The 17,848-nt window shown below is 32.8% G+C and overlaps 1 protein-coding gene across 1 annotated transcript in view; it reads left to right on the top strand.

Moving 5' to 3' along the window:
- LOC108364366 (calcitonin gene-related peptide type 1 receptor-like) overlaps positions 1-14,887 on the top strand; it is a 32,117-nt gene extending 17,230 nt beyond the window's left edge. Inside the window, 3 exon segments of the mRNA XM_017618035.1 lie at positions 156-279; positions 10,055-10,183; positions 13,206-14,887. Coding sequence (XP_017473524.1) covers positions 156-279; positions 10,055-10,183; positions 13,206-13,931 — 979 coding nt within the window. The 3' untranslated portion in view covers positions 13,932-14,887.
- Positions 14,888-17,848: the final 2,961 nt, after the last annotated feature.

Genomic DNA, 17,848 nt, shown 5'->3' with positions numbered 1-17,848 from the left:
TAAAAAAAAATTCAAAAACTAAAAAAAATGTTCATCAAAGTATCAACTTTTAGGCATAAATATATATGAGATAAATAATTTCTCCAACACTTTTGACGCATGTCTTTATTCCCTTCTTTATTAATCCACCAAATTAAATTTTCACTTCTTTACAGCGCCACACTTTTGCTCGTACCACTTCTGGGACTACAGTATATTTTAACACCATTCCGACCGGAACCCAATCACCCATGGGAGCATACTTACGAAGTTATTTCAGCATTTACCGCATCATTTCAGGTGAGTACTGCATTCGATTACCAGTTGGTTTTCTTAATGGAAACAACAAAGCAGTAGACAATAGCACTCCTAGAATTCAATCAGATTGCATGCCATCCACTGCAAGATTAAGTCAATCTTACTTAAATGAAGTGAACAAATGAAAAATCGTTTTCAGCAAGCTCCGCCATGTACAGGCACATACATGCATACATACATATATGCATGAATGTATAAGTACATATGTATATCTGTGTGTATTTACGTTTGCAAGCAATTTATGGTTTTATGTTGTCTTCACTTGATTTGCCTTGCAGCTCGTGTGTCTCCTCTGTCTGTCGCCTGGTTCCAATTATCAGCAATTACTTAAAAGACACAACCAGAGCACTTGCAATACAATCACAGGCAAAAACATGTGTAATATTTGTTTTGCGTATGTACGAGCTTGGATACGAAATAAGTCAGCAGCAATAGAAAGACTAAAGACAGCTGTCAATAACAGAAATGGAATGCTTTTAATATTAAGTGCTGTGTACGCAGACAGTTGCATTTGATTTGATTTGAAGCTCCTATGCAAGTAAAATTTAATCGACTGGCATGCGTTTATTTAAAACAGACACCCTGCCACTCTGGCAGGCATTTTGACTAGCAATACATTTCCTATGCTGAATATTGCCCACACAAATAATTATGCATATTAATTTAATGCCAGTCTTGATTGCAAGATTAAAAAATAGTACTTCAAATTACTTATTAAACGTTGCCTGTGGGCCGTATGAATTCCGTAAACTTTCCATTGAAAAGTAAGCTAACCAAATAATGGGTGGAGATATTAACTTCCATTTAACTAAAAATTAAATTCGAGGGGGTACTAAACAATACAAATCAATTTTTTTATTAATTATTTGGGCTTTTATTCGGCATCACGTTCCGCTATAAAATAGGGTCGATTTTTCGTGACGCTTTTACTCAAAATAAAAATAAGTGCTGGCATAGTGCACCACTGCGTATAAGTAACAAAAACTATGGCAACTTCCAACTACCAATCACTTGACAGTGTACTCAACTGAGTTTCACGATTTGTCACTTTTTTCCTTCCTTTCTACTTACTAATACACATACATAAATAGATGTGTTGACAAACAACTCGTTTACTTTCTTTTCCACTGTTTGTATACATTCAGTTTTGATTACTGTATTAAAATTGAGATGTTTACTTTTTGAACATGAGTGCACATAGATACTCATCCTTTAAGTGAATATCATGAGAGTGAAATGTTGACAATGAACACACTCCTTTCGTCAGTAATTAAACATAAAATTTCAGCATTCGTAAGCTACTAGCGTAATGTAGTCTCCACAAAGTTTTTAAGGTGGTGATTTGAAGTCTTGTTGCTGCAATAACAGGCACCATTTGAGTAATTGTCAAAAATGGGCCGAAATTTTCTGCAGAAAAAATTGCCCGCTTCGCACAAACGGTAAGAAGGGGGTAACGAGAAGGCAAAACTTTCTGCAGAAATTTTTTTACGAAAATAAAACGCAGTATCATTCGATGGACGCTGCAGCTGAGGGGTTACAGGTGCGTAATAACACTCTGCAGGACCTCGGTTCGATCCCTGATCTGAAGAAGATTTAAACTAGGAAAAGTTTTTTCTACCAGCGGCAGCCCCTCGACAGGCAATGGCAACCCTCCGAGTGTGTTTATGCCTTGAAAAGCTTCTCCTAAAACAAAGCCTAAATTACTACTTTAACATTGCCTGCAATTTTTGGTTGTATGTAAAGCGTTGAAAAATTTTGAAAAAAATCTCAGTGCTCGTTACTATAAAATGGAAAGAAAAATTGTAATTAAAAAAAATACTTAGCAACGGATTATGTTTGCATATTTTTATTCGGTGTTGACGATAGGGAAAAAAACACTAAACTTAGTCGCGCGGGAGGCTGGAATAACGCCGCCTACACCGGAATGCAGTTGAAACACGTATTATGATACGATGAATTTTTCGAGGTAAATTTTGGTGGCTCTCCATCGCTAAATAATTTTTTTTTATCTAGAACTTTTAACAAAAAAAAATTTTAAAGAATACTACAAATAGATTTTGATCATAAGTAATATATATAGTAATTTTTTCCGATTTTTTTTTTATCAAAAAAAAAATTGTAGACCAAAAATTCTACTTTGAAGTTTTCCATGAATTTTAAAAAGGGAAAATACATATTTTCTCGAAATTGCAATAAAACCGTTACAATACAAATTTCTTTCAAATATCATAAATAGATAGACATGATGCATTATTCGGTCGCCGCAGTTTCCTTTTTGCTAACTACTCCAAAATCCTTCGATAATAAAATAATTTTAAATAGAAACAGCTTAAAAATGCACCTTGCCAATGAAGAGAGATGACATTTCATGCAATTGATCCATCTGATTTCTGGCTCTTGGCTGTCTCATACAAAATTTTGGAGGCAAATATTTAAAAACGGGCAGTGTGAAATCAGACAAATGTCTGATAAACCGGTTTTATTATATATTTTAACCAGTGAAAATGATTATCTTGGTATGAAGTCATGACCAATACAATAATACTTATACAATAAAATTATTAACAGTAAATATAGCTAGAAACGAGCAAAGCAAAATAGGTACAGTTTTTTATATCAAAAAAAAAAAAATAATAATAATCAGTGAAAAATTCACGTTTGGTATTTCTTTAATACTTTATTGCATTTTTTCTGATTTTTTATTCAATGAAAAAAATCGGTTTGTTATAGCGAAAATTCCGGTTTATTTGATATTCGAAAAATCAATAATTCAAAAAAATCGCCTTTAGATTTCCAAGAAAACTGTTGGAAGCGGTTTTTGAAAAACCAAGCCAATCACCCTAGTATTAACCTACCCAAAAAGTTTAATAAAATTCATCAATTTAACGAAGGTGCAAGATGTAAAGCTGTTTGATAAAATAGCACGGTACTACGAGGGAAGCCTGACAAGTTTTAAGCCTAAGTATATCCTTAGTAGTATAAATACCGAATTTCATTTAATTAACGTCATTAAGCTTTCACTTTCAATTGAGCCATAAATATCACCATGTGCGAGTCATTCGCGCATTGTACGAGCTGTTTCTAAAAAATAGCATTTGTATATTCATTTATTTCAGCTATTTTAATACCTTAGGCTCATACCTTTTCAGCCTCTTCTCGTACTAACAAAATTCTCATATTTAATTGTAATTCATATCTACTCTTTCCCACTCTTCTGCTTATGGTACAATTTAAACGATTTTTTGTAGAGAATCCTAAATTTAATTGTAATTAAAACACCTCTCTTATGTCGTAGCAGAAATATCAAAGCGCGTTGTATGGTTTTCAAATGTTGATAATAACGAACTTTTTGTGCCTGACAAATATTTCAGAAACACTTGAAATTCATGGCCGACGACACCTTTTGAGACAGCGTTTATTGTCGCACACTTAATTTTTCTCTGCAGAAAAAATAAATTTCACTGATTTCATTTCCATTTCTCTTTTATGACTACTCTCTTGCGACCTTTCGTTGAATTGTGAGTTATAAAAAAAAAATTAATATTAGAAATATGAATAAGCAGCAATTGTGCTTTTGATGCCTCGAAGCGAGCGATATGAAAAAAGTTATTAAATGTTTATGCAAAGAAAATAACAAAGCACAGCTGCACGAAAAAGGTCAATGAAAGGAAAAGTTAAGAAAAGAAAAAAATCTTTTTCTTCGAAAATAAAGGTAAAAGCAATGAAAAGTGGTTTTGTTATTTCAGTGATCCGAACTTGTGGCTATTTATAAACAGATTGAGTAAAGTAATTTTAATAAATAGTGTATCTACGCCGCTTTATTTGATGGATATGAAGAAAAATGAAAAGAAAAATAATCCAGCAATGCGAGCAAGCTTGACCAGATATTCCAGTTTATACTTAAAGTTAAAAGCAAATTGAAGAAAACACATCACGTAATCATTCTAGTATTTCTTTGACAAAAAAAAAAAAGTGAAAAATGAAGCAAAATGTGCACTGTCTCATGTTCAATGTGGCAAATAATTATGATAACAAGCATTCGCAACGACAGCACAAAGGATAGCCAACTTGGCTGATGCTTAAAGCAAGATAAATGATAGCAACTATAAAAGCGAGAACAATAATCGCAAGTATCTAGCTGTTTATATTTAAGTACTTATGTGCACTTGCTGCTGCTGGATGCTGCTACGATATGACAAAAAATAAAAGTGCACAAAAACAAAGCTAAAAGCGCACCGAGTGCAGAGTGTGCGTATGCAGTATATTTTAGCAGATACATATGTATATTAGATGAAAATCTGTTTGTATGTGCATATATATAAATAAACAGGCATGCATAGTCGCTACGTGTTTATTATATTTCCAGTACCCACATGCATTCATACACTCTAAAAAATGTTTGTTTCCTCATTTAATGAATGCAAATTTATACACTGTGTCAATTAAATTAAGCACTGCTTGTTTAGTTTTACTTATCATATGTGTGGCGTATAACAAATTTCAAATTTGTTTTTTGAGCTCTAAACATTTATTGTTCACAATTTCACAGTTTACACATAAAATGTTTAAAATTTTCTCTAAAAAATGTTTGTTCAAATTTAGGCATATAAAGAGTGGTAACCAGTTTCCACTACTAATGTGTGCAAAATTAAGCATTGTCTGTTTACTTTTACATACTAAATTTGTCCCGTAGCGAAAAATTACACAGAAAGTGTTTAAAATTGAATAAATATGAGCGTTTAATATTTCTTATTTGTAAAAAATATATTTTTTCTTTCAAAATCTTTGTACTTTTAAACATTTTACTTGTATATTTATGTGTATATTTTAAACAACTCATGTTCAAATTCAAATCTTGAACATCTCGTGCGTATATTTGCACATTTTCTGGTTGAAAAATAAACATTTTTCAGTAGAACTTAGTTTTACATGCACTTTTTTAGAATGTATGTATGTTGTTAGGTGTGTATACAGGTGCTTAAAGTGAAAAGTAGCTAAGTCCAAAATTATATATTTTGTTACAAGAAGCCAGAGCAATTAAAAATTTATCGTTTTTTCAAAAATAACGAATTACCTATTTTATTCCTAGCCATTTATATTCAGTTATATCACAGACAATGCGATAAGTCCCAAAGAATATCTACAAAAACTTTGTGAAATTCGATTCGTTTAGAATTGGTTTAGCTTAGATTTCGCGAAAAATTTTTTGACAATTTTTACAAAACAAGTGCTTGAGCAAAATGAGTTTTAAAGGTTTTTATTCTTTCCTGACTGAACTTTGCAACTTTTTACTCTTATGCATCCAGATGCTCTAGGAATATTTCTTTATCAAAAAGAAAATTTTGAAAAAAATGTCGCTTACGTTATTTTGGCGGTTAGGGCTCGATATGTATGTATGTAGATAATACATATGTATATAGTACATACTTATATACATATGAATGTATGAACGCATAAAAAAGGTCATAGTGCATGCATACCTACTTATATACGTCTCCATAATGCTCAACACAATTCCACACACGTCCCTTCATTATATACAATATTATTTTCTTTCATGCCTAGGGTGCGCGATTATCCGACATTTTTCCAAAACCAGGTTTCGAGTTATTCGAAAAAAATATAATTAAAAAAAAAATAATAATTTAATTCTTTGATACTCCGCGTTTGAATAATGCTTACAGTTAGTTAGAAATGATATCCAAAAATGGAGCAAAGCTAATAAAAGTAGGTGTGGCTTTCATTTAAAATATAGTTAAATGGAACAAGTTGAAAGTTATTTGGATTAATAATAAAAAAATAGTGAAATTTTTGGGATCAACTGGTTTTTTCCTTAGCCTTCTGGAATCAGATGTAGAAGAATAAATATAAATAAATTAGTTTAGCTAAAGTGCCTCAGAAAATGTGTTTTTATGAAAAACTACTTTAAGCTGTATGCATTTTGAGTAGCTTTTTAAATTTTTTTTTGAAAATGCTCAATCAAAAGCACTAATAGCCAGTTTCACGAAAGCAATTAAGTGAACAATTATTTTTTATTATAAGTTAATATGAAAATTGACAGAAAAAACTGATAAAAAAATAAAATAAAAAATTTAATTAATTTATAGACGATTTTAAAATGCAGTCGCAAAAATATTCTAGATGAAAACCCAAAACTTCGGTTTATTCGCCGTTCGAAAAAAGCGGCTAAACCCGATCCGGAAAAATTAAGTCAATCACCCTAATACAAACGTACAGCATTTCTATAGTCTTGCACTTCGTGTACATAAAGGACAAATTGTTTACAATTTATTCCCTTATTAAAATGTAACCATAGTAATAAATGACGCGCGCCAACATCTTTAATGTGCATTGTGTTTTATTGTTGCACCCAACATATTGTACATATATGAATGTGTCATTAAGCTACTAACGAAATAAAAGGATCCTTGGGAGGAAAAGCACAAGCAATATAAATTGTAAAAGTAAAAAAAAAAATCTTATTCCACTTAAGTCAATTTAAGTAATGACAAAAACGCTTTGATTTTAATTATTTAACAGAAAATATGTGTTGCAAGGCTTTTAAGTTGTAGTTTAAAGCGAAAATTCACAAAATTCGAAAACACATCCGAGATAGGGTGATCTTCCCCTCAGCCGTCCATATGTGTATATGTATGTATATTGCATCACTTAAAAAGCGCCAACAGCTATTTTTTGGTCATGCCAACCATTTAATTGGGCAAACAAACTTTCAGCAACACTCAACGCCATCTTTTCAAAAATCCAAAACTGGAGGAAGGTTTATTAGTTGGTAACTGTATCAGAACAAGGGACTTATTCTATTTCGTTTCCTTTAATCCCATAGGGCATCTACTACGCTTGCGTACCACCTGGTTCTGTTTCTGGCAATCGTTTTGAACTTCTTCAGGCTTAACCCGAATTGCTTCGAGTCTCGATCGACGCTTTTTCTCCACGTTTCGCAACGAAAGGTGCTCGCGTTTGGAAAGAGTTAATCGTCTTAGGTATTTGGGGGTAAAATCGAGCTCACATATGTGATGTTATATGAAAGTAGAATTTCCCGTTCTGGGTTATCCAATCAACGACTTTTGCTTCAGCAGCATAGAGGAAAAGATGGAAAGCATTGAACATTATCTGTGTCACTGTCCCGCACTAGCGCACATCGCACAACCTCTTCTTAAATAGGTAGTTTTTAGATTGGTTAGCCGACCTGAACTCGACGAGCATTCTCAACTTTCTGTGCTATACAAAACGCACTCGGTGGTTCAACTATTAACGGAGGGAAGGAAACAATGGCTCCCGCTAGTGGTATCCAAATGCGCTTTTCAGCTTACGTGTGCATCACTGCTCTGCGCGGTGGTAGTCACTCTCTTCTAACCATACTATCAAAGCGACTTTAGTGTAAACAAATAAAATTTAAGAGAAAAATTATATCAAAATCTTCAACAATAGCAGAGCAGAGTAAATATATCGCAGTACTACTTTCAAATCTTTTAAAACATTTTCTGTAATCTCCTTCACAAATAAACTGTTTTCTAAGCGTATCTGCGAAAAGCTAAAGTTTACAGTCATTTAACTACGGCAATGAACATCACTGTGACAAAGCGAAATTTCTTTTGAGACAAGAAAAGTAAAAAAAATAATAAACTTAAAACGCATTAGTTTTAGTGCAGCTTTACCATTTTATTATTCTTTTCTCTTTGTTTTTTCGTGCAAGGTAGACAAACTTTCGACTTTCAAGTTGCATTTCCCATGCTGAGGCGATGTGTTTCTATTTCTGAAGCCAACGAAATAGCGATGGCGACGGTGCATTTACTTCAAGGTTTACGCAATTTTTTTTTTTTTTTGTAATAAAATCTAACGCTATTTTCGCGCAATTTTTCAAATTTAACTGGTTGATGGCGCAGCATCAAAAAACACGAAAACCTTGAGCAGCTATCAAATTGCTCAAAACTTGAAAATTTTTAACTTAAATTCTGATGAATTCATAATTACATACATATTGGCAACGTTTGGAAACTCTTTTACTTTCCAACAACTATGTATGTTTGTGTGGGTGTAAGTAAGCGAGCACCAACAAGCTTTCTTGCATAAGTGAAATATCTAAGAATGAGCTGTGTATTTTATTCAATGTTTTTCGTTTTTAACGATATGTAACTACTATACTACTACTATGTGGTACTCTATGTAGATTTTTCGACTATTTATTTTTTACATTTTTTTATCCCCATATCTCCCTTATTGCCGAACTGGGTCAAGTGCATTCCCTTTTCTTCAGCAATCGCAGTCGAATTGAAGTCTTCTTTCGCTCTTAAGCTCACAAACTGTTTACGCTATTGAAAATGCTAAATAAACGCATTTAGAATATATTTTATGCACATATTTACAAGTGCTTAAAATGTAAATATATGCATATGTGTATGTATGCACTATGTGTGTATGTGTACGACAAGGCCAATGCTTAAAATGTTGCGAAAGCGCAGTTAGAAAAGTAAAAAAAAAAGTGCTCAATGTATACGCATGGAAATTAATGATGTGTGTGGATTACTTTGACTGACTTAAATATTTTTGATGATTCAAAAAGTTTTTGGCTTACTCGAAAATTGCATTCAACTTACATATTTACACACACAAATATTCGTTTACTTACAACTGTACGTAACTTCAAGGAAGAACTTCGCACTAACTCAAAATAAGTTTTTAATAAGGAGGCTAACAATTATAAAGTTTATAAACGAGTTCTAAGCGTTTAAACTTACAATTTGCACTAGATCGCAACAAGCAAGGAAAAAAAGTTCGCCGTTTACCCCTAAGGGCCGGTTTCACAGTACTTAGTTAAGCCATTGTTAACTTAACCACGCACAAAACGTATACTATGAATTTATATTGAGAGTCACATAGTTAACTATGGAAATTCATATCGCTTGGAAATATACTAATTCTAAAAATCAGCACTTCTCTATAAAAATCTGAAAATCGTTCCACAAAAAAAAATTTATTTCACAAGAGTTTAACTATGGGGGCATGCTGGTCTAAACATTTGTTAGCTGAACATTGTGAATATCAAAATTGTTAGTTAAACTCTTTTCAGAGGTTAATAATTTTTTTTTTTTTTATAGCTCTACTGGGATACCCAATATCACCTTAGCGAAAGTTTAATGATTTTTGGAGAGCTTTAATTAACTGACATTAGGGTGGTACGTTAGGGTGATAAGAACTGAGATCTGGTGGGTGAACAAAGCGGTGTACCTGAGATCAATGAGCTTTGGAATTAGAAAATTTTATCGATGAATCCTTATTTAATATCCGACTATAAATCCCGAAGATATGTCGAAAGATATAAAAAGGCGACTTCTACGTTCGGCTAAAAAAATTTGTTGCGATTTTAGCCGAGTCCAAAACAGCACGCCAGTCGTTTCTTTCCTATGCCAATAGAGGCCAATTGGAAATGCCAAGTAAAGCCAAGTCCTCCTCCAGCTGGTTTTTCTAACCCAGAGAAGCATCGCGACCCGCGTTGAATACTTTCAGAGCAGGAGCGTTGCTGACCATTTGAAATTGCATTGCTAAAATAATTTATGTGGACTCAGTGGTGTACGGCGAACTTTTTTACTGGTATTTTGCACAGATAGACTAAACAATATGAGTTTTGCTTTACTTGATTTTTAACCTGATTTACCTAAATAAAATATTTATTTTCCTAATTAATATCTATCAATTAACTTAATTTGCACATATTTTCTCTTTTTTTAATTTCTTGCAGGGCCTCTGTGTCGCCACATTCTTCTGCTTCTTCAATGGTGAAGTTATTGCCCAAGTGAAGCGCAAATGGCGTATGGTTTGCTTTAGTAATAGGGCTCGTGCAAATTCCTACACAGCCACTCAGGTCTCGGTAAGATTTTGTTGGCTTTGTATGTCTTTTCGCCTACTCTTATTGTAATCGGTTTAACAATAATGCATACATACTACATACATATATATCGTGTTGTGTACAAATCATTTGTAAATAAGCCTTTGTACTTGTTTTTGTAACTGTCTGCTAAAAATGTTTCATTATTTTATGTTTATTATAACTCAATATTGATGTGTTTATGAGGTGTGTTTCTTTTTTGTTTCGAAAATAAAAAATCCATATATTTATTCATACTAGCATTTATTAATTTTATATTTTGTATTTAAAAAGATTTGGGGTATTCACAACGGTGCCGTAATATGTCGTAAGCTCTAAAGGCTTAAATAAATGTTTAGAGGACTTTAAACCACTACAAACTATTTTTTAACACTGCGAAAATTCGTAATATTTTTTTTATGGTACCTTGCGAACCCGCCTGATACACATTTAGCCGTTTAAAGTTTACGAACTTCAATAATACGACACTTACGACATCGTTCTGAATACCCCAATTGAAAAATTCCTTTTGCCTTAACCTTTCCTTGGCAAAAAAAGTAACCCACCTTTTTAAACCCAAAGGATACCCTACTCCCTTCTGAAAATAACAAATGTTTTTCTGAACCGCCCTAATGTATACCCTTAGATTTATGCATGTCGCATGATAACAAATAAAAGTAAGTACAACATAACACGTCGTATTAATTGCGCCAGCAAAGGAGTTACGTAATCCTCAACTTGTAAGAGAATCAATTACGACATGAGTCGTAGTTTTTGATTTAATAAAGACTGGATTCACGCATCCTAATCTAAACATAGACAAACATAGACATTTCTTAATTTAATAGGCTCTTAAAACGTTTTAATACATTGTTATGAGTAAACTAACTCTTTAGAAGAAAGTGTTTGCCTTGGTTCTGTAAGAAATTAGGTATCAAGCCTCATTAGAGTGCACTCGTTGTAGATAGCAGTTGTCCGTCCTAAGTTATTCTATAGCGCCACAGTTTGGTGGACATCACTGGGTAAGCCGCGCACTCACCAAAGTTTAAAGTACATACATCATGCGTATGTATTCCATTCACGAGAGCGCTACCCATCTCGCCTACAAAAGCCCTACACAAACCTTTGCTAATTTACGTTCCGTATGCCCTTTTCGTTATCTCAGGCGGCAGGAATGTTAGAAGACTACATGCCTTATAAATATTTGAGAAGCGCTAGATCCGGTCATACCAGTGTTCTATCAAACTCTACCTGCTTAGGTCACCAAACTACACCACCCCGAATCTAAATTTTGAGAACCTATTCACCCCATGTATTCCTAGAAGACACGAAACTGAGCTCACTGAACTTTTGAGTCAAGCTTTTTTTAGAAAAAAAAAACATAAAAAATTAAAAAATCTACTTTTGAAGAACATTTTAATGATCTTATTGAACAAAAAATGACCTTAACCTCAAAACCGACCTTCAACAATAAAATGTTTAAATATTTTCCGTTTTTGACCAAAAAAAAAACAGCGTATGATGAACTTTGAAATGCATTTTTTTTTTGATTTGTTTTTAACTATGGAAATGGATTCCTTGACACAAAATATGCATTTAACACTTTTTAAAAAACTTAAAACCTTCTATATTTGAAGGTCCCTTTAAAAAGTTAAGGTAATGATTATATGCAATTGGATGTTCATGTCTGTCAAATCGGAGACTGCTCCCCTTTTATGTCACTAAACACCCAGTTCAGATCCCGTACGGTTCGTTTTATATGCGCAGTTAGAATCGTACCCTCTTCGTCACTTAGAATTTCTACAAATCTATCGATAAAAGTTAACCTCAAACACGTCGATAATGGTGCTGCGGGAACTTCAATAAATCCAGTGCGCAATATAATTTATACATATGTACATTAGGGTGACCCGAAAAATGCTGGAGGAAAAAGTAAAGTCGGAATTTGTATGCTCTCACCCACTACGATATAGTGAAACAATATATCCCTATTTTTATTTTGAAATCAAAAAGTATTTAGAGGTCGCTAAAAGCGCTCGAAATTTTCTATGTATTTCAAGGGCTGTTTGCAGCTCTCAAGAAAAAAACGCTCGCATATACATTTCTTCAAAGAAAATTTATAGCAAAAGCGACGTGTTTTTTTCCAAGCAACAGAAATAACGAAAAATATTTCTTGTGATTTTTCTTGATAGCTGGATTCTAAGCTTTATATGGGGATAAAACAACTTTTCGTAGAAATGGTATAGAATTCTTGAAAATCAATAATTTTCGATTAGAAAACTCTGTTTCTCTTCAGAAAATTCCCAGTATTAATACCCAATGGATTATTTAACGATTTCTTCACATTAACTTTAATTTATAGCACACCAGAAACTCCAGAAAACACAATGGCGTGATAAAAAAAACCGTTAGTATTAAAATTTTTTTAAATAAACACGGAAACCTTGATAGCTTTGAGCGACCTCTAAGTATTTTGTTCAATTCAAAATAAAAAATATGTGTATATTTTTCGGTATAAAACTATCCTCGGCGGTGAGAACATTAAAATTACGACTTTACTTTATTTTGGACCACCATAATGTACATACATACGTAGCCATATGTATTTTGCATGTTCAGGTAATTGTATACTTTTGGTAATTAAATGCATGGGAAATTTTTAATCATTATCTCTTCGTTTAGTTCTATTTTCATGTTGCCTACAATCCTTGTATTCTCCAATCTTAACTGCCAATCAGTCAATTAACAATTGAACTAGAATATAAAGTACATACAAATTCACCATGGCTATCCACTTTCCAATGTGCTTCGTTTCTTTTCTTTTCTTTTCTTTCCACATATCTTTTGTACATATGTATATATATGTACTCGCACATCGTAATGTAACCAACAACCAAACCAAACCAAACCAAACCAAACGAAATCCACCAATTAAACAATTAAATATACAATATAAATGTAAAATGCAACCACAATCCCTAAACCAACACGCAATTATTTCAAACCACAGTTCTTCTGATTATAGTTCGTGCGATGCGGCCCGCCCCTGCCCGGCGAAGAGAAGGTATGACTAAAGGACATGTCATCGATGAAAGCGCGGCGCGCCTCCAGCGCTGTCACTGGCCGCAGCAGTGACTCATATTCCGGCGCCGGCGGCAGCAGTCGATCCGCCACTCGTTTGCGCAGCAACAGCACCGCACACGGCACCCAAAAAACGCAAGCCATGGCGTCAGCGCCCAGCGGAGTCATAAGCGGACTGCGTAAGTTGCAATTGCTGCGGCGAAAGACCATCGATCAGCTGCGCGTACGACAGCCGCTAATGGAAGAGGGAACTGTCACAGAAAGTATTAGTGGTCGTGGTGGTGGTGGCGATGGCGGTTTTGGCAGTGGCGCAGTGAATGAATTTGACAGCAGTGCGAGTAACTGTAATAGTCATGGAAAATATGCAACTGGAAAAGTAGTTTCTGCGGCGACGACAACAGCGGCAGCAGCTGCAATAACAACAGTCACACTTGCAGCAGCCACAGCAACTGCAGCTGCAGCTTCAGCGACAACAACAACAACAACAACGAGTAATTACAATAACAGCAGCAATAATAGAAACAGCAGCAGTGGCAGCTATAGCCTCGATGGTAGCAGCGCTGATAGCAGCAATCGCGTGGCTGGTGGCACTTTGCTCGTTACCACTACAGCTGTGCACAACAACAATCTGCATTTGGATGGCAACAAAATGGCGGAGGAGGCATTGTAAGCAGGAGTCAGCAAAATAATTTTTGTGGCACGAAAAATGCGGAAAAGCAAAAGAGTGCGAGGTGGCAGGTGGTTGAAGGTGGCTGGAGTAATCATATGATGTGGTGTATTTAATGGAAGGAAGTGAAATTAGTAAGTAATTGTAGCGCACGCGTGATTTATTGCTGCATGTGCGATATTTTTGCTTATAGCCAGTTTATAACGCATTTCTACACATCCTCTTAGCATTAAGATAAGGTAATAAAAAATGTTGATTAATGATGTGTGATGAATATCTGATATATGTACATACATAATTTGCAATTGGAATAATTTGAGTGTCAGTGTGGTAATGATGATGCGCAACGATGACGTCTAAATGCAGATTATGAATCTGGCGGATATTCTAATTAAATTTTAGTTTAGGATTTATGCAGGAAAAAAATATCGTGCAATATACTAAGATTTAAGAAACATTTCCTGATTGAATATTTATAACAATTTTTTTAAGTACTCAAGTTATCTGTAAGATGACACCATCAACTTTTGTGAGTTTATATTTAGCGTTATTTCACCTCGCTTAAATCTGGAAATTTGTTTTAGAAATAATATTTAGGTTTTTTATATTTTGAATATGAAAATAATACTTTCTGGCACAAAACTTAATGAAGAAAATAGTTTTCTCGATATTAAATTATATGTATAACAAGTCTAAAATTTTGAAATTTCGAAAACAAATGTAGCCTTACTTGTTCTTGTTCCATCTATGTATCTATGAAAACTCGGCTACTTAAAGAATCTTCCTTCTATGTAGTGTAAGAACTAGCCAGTTTAGGAACTTTTGCATTTATTGAATGTAATTTTCTTAACATCGCTAGAAAAAAAAACCCTGCAACTGAAGATCTCACAGCCAGATTTACTAAAAAAAAATTTTTTTTCCGCGTAAACAATGCCCTTGTGTAATTTTTAATTGATCGACATTAAATTTTGTTCCCTTTAAAATCAATACTTTTCGGAAAGAGTTGTGTATGCATTGGTTTTCGAAATAATACAAATAGTTTTTTCAGTTTTAGTGCTGAGAGAATTCAAGCAACAATCGTAAAACTTTCCTGCAGGAGAGTCTCGATTTCACCGCTCTGAGAAATGCTCTTCCAATTAGCTTACCAAATCTAACTCAAAGTGTTCAAACTGCACAAAATATTAGATTGGGGATTGTACAGTATACGTAAAACAGCTTGCATATAAACAGTTTATCTGAATTCAAACCGCACTAAGAAACATAAATGTATGTACACGTTAGGATGCATCACTCTCCATTCAAATCTACTATATTTTAAGATTTTCGGCAAAATATTTCGGAAAAATATTCATATTAGGGTGAGCTAGACCTATTTAAAATTACCTCCGAAAATGGAATTTTTCTTAATAAGTTTTTAAAAATAGTTTTTCCTAAACAATCACCTTAGATGACAATAGAGTTTAAGCTTAAAGTAAAGATTTAGATAAAAAAATGTAAAACTGTTTTTACGGAATCAAAATTGGTAATGAGCATCTTTTAGTTATATAAATCTTAATATTTTCCCGAAATATTTTGACAGAAATGTTAAAATATAAAAATATTTATAATTCCGGTGGAAAAACTATAATTTTGTGAGGTGATGCACCCTAATGTACATATATATATACATATATTTCTATGTTGAATACAAAAAGAGTTTTCAAATTTGTTTTTGGCAAAATATTCAGTACTAAATGGGGCCTTGGCATTTCGTTTGTACTAACCTCACTACGAAAGAAATTAAGATTTTCGTATCGTCACAATTTAATTTCACAAAAATTTCGCATTCTTTATATCAACTTTAGAAGCGTATATGTATTTATTTATTTATTTTTTTTAATTCACAAATAACAACTTACGTAACAATCATCTTAAGTGAATTCGGGTTGTGAAGCATATATGTATAAAAGTTTGTTAGCATTGTTTCATACCTGTTATGCTCATCAAATAAGTAAAGTTGGAGTCGCCTTTTATAATTTTACGTCATATCTACAGACGGATATTAAGATAAGATAAATATCAATGTTCTTGTCCCGTTGAGAGAACTATTCTTTTCCAAAGTTTTTCGACCTCAAACACTTGGTTCTAGTACTTACCCACCATATCACTGTTCATACCACACTAATGTAAATAAATTAAAGCTCTCCAAAAATGATTAAATTTTTGCTAAGAAAGTATTTTGATTATTGCAGTAGAACTATTTAAAAAAAAAAAATATTGCCTTGTTAAAATATTTTTAGATTTTTTATTTGCTTGTAAGATGGTACGATCAATTGTAAACACAATATAAATTCTTCTAAATTTTTTTTTAATGATTGGAATTATTTTTAAGAAAAACCATCTATTTTTAAGAAAGGTTTATCTGTACAACGAGTCCTAAAATATGGTAGATGCATACATACTTGTATGTTTTTTACTGCATGTCTATGTAAGTACATCAATTTCGTTAGCTATTAAGTCCACAAAGTAAAAATCTAGTTCTGTGTTTTTTACTTAAATTATTATCAATTTGTTAAAGATATTAAGACATTTAGAAAACCATAGGATGCCATCTTTCAACCACCCATCCACCTCACCAACTCCAATACTCAGCCAATGCTTTGCTCAATCAATATTCATCGAATGCTTAAGAAACCAATGCAACTTGATGAGCAAACTGCGTAATGTAAGGCTACAATCTTAGCTGCGAAAAGTTGTGCCAAAAAATACGAACTGGGCACACACATACATATTCGTATAAGAAAGAGAGAGAGAGAGAAAGAGGAAACTAATTAAGGTGCAAATTTTAAAATAGTGAGAGAGAGATATGTATAACTGTAGAATGAAATGGAGCGCCTTCTATTAAAATTCGAACAAAATTGGGCAAAAGGGACAAAAAAATTAACTAGCAAAAACAAAAAAATACGAGAAAATGTGAACAAATAAGAATACACTTGAGTTTCAATCAACAAAACAAGCAAAAAACTAAATCCAATACCGTATAAATAATATTCATATGAAAATGTATGTCTGTCCGTAAGTGTTGTGTGTATGCAAATTTTAAAAATTAGAACTAAAAATTCAGAATCATTACTTTTGTGTTGAAATTTTGTTTTGAATGCTCCTTTTAGTGAATAAATAGTTTATTTTATTGTAAAGTTATGCATTTATAAAGCCAAAAACTGTTAAAACAAATACTACATACTTACTTTTATGTGACTAAATTAAGATAAGAAAACAAATCGCCTAATTTGTATTGTGTTTCTAATGTTTGAGATTTAAGCTTAATGAATTTTAGATATTACTTTTAGACATCAAATGTCTTATGTGCACGCACATGTATGTATGTATGTACATATCTTAATGAATATTTGGCTTTAAGTGCATTTGCTGAATTTTTATACTTTGTAAGCATATTTTTACAAGAAAAATTTAATTTATTATCGACTATCATTTGAAGTGGTTTGCTTTCTGTTGTGTGGATTGCAATTAATTAAGGCAATAAATGTGTAAAAAATTCAAAAAAATGTTTTTTGTAGTTTTATTTATTTCTAATACATTTACAATATGAAGTTTTAATGGGTAAGTACTCAAATGAAATCGCCTCGGATATCAATTTTGTAATGAAAAGCAAAAAACAGTTTGACTTTTTATACTTATTTCGAAGAAGAAAACACCTAGAGTATTAATTCATACTTCACTTTGCATTGCCATCGGGTTTTGAGTAAAATTAAAATAATAAAAGTTTGTAAAAAAATAACAAATTCTTTGTGCATTTTTTTTGACTTGCTTACTAAAGAAAAATCGCTGGGATAAATAAAAAAGGAATGAGTATTCAAACGAAAGAAGAATTTTTTTGTATGAAATATTAGCAGGAAAGAATGTTTATGGAGAATTTTCTA

This window comes from Rhagoletis zephyria, unplaced genomic scaffold (genome assembly GCF_001687245.7).
Source record: "Rhagoletis zephyria isolate East Lansing unplaced genomic scaffold, Rhagoletis_zephyria_1.1 Rzeph_scaffold_01543, whole genome shotgun sequence".
Taxonomy (NCBI): Eukaryota; Metazoa; Arthropoda; class Insecta; order Diptera; family Tephritidae; genus Rhagoletis; species Rhagoletis zephyria.
The sequence above is the reverse complement of the archived record's forward strand: the minus strand, read 5'-3'. Positions and strand labels throughout refer to the sequence as shown.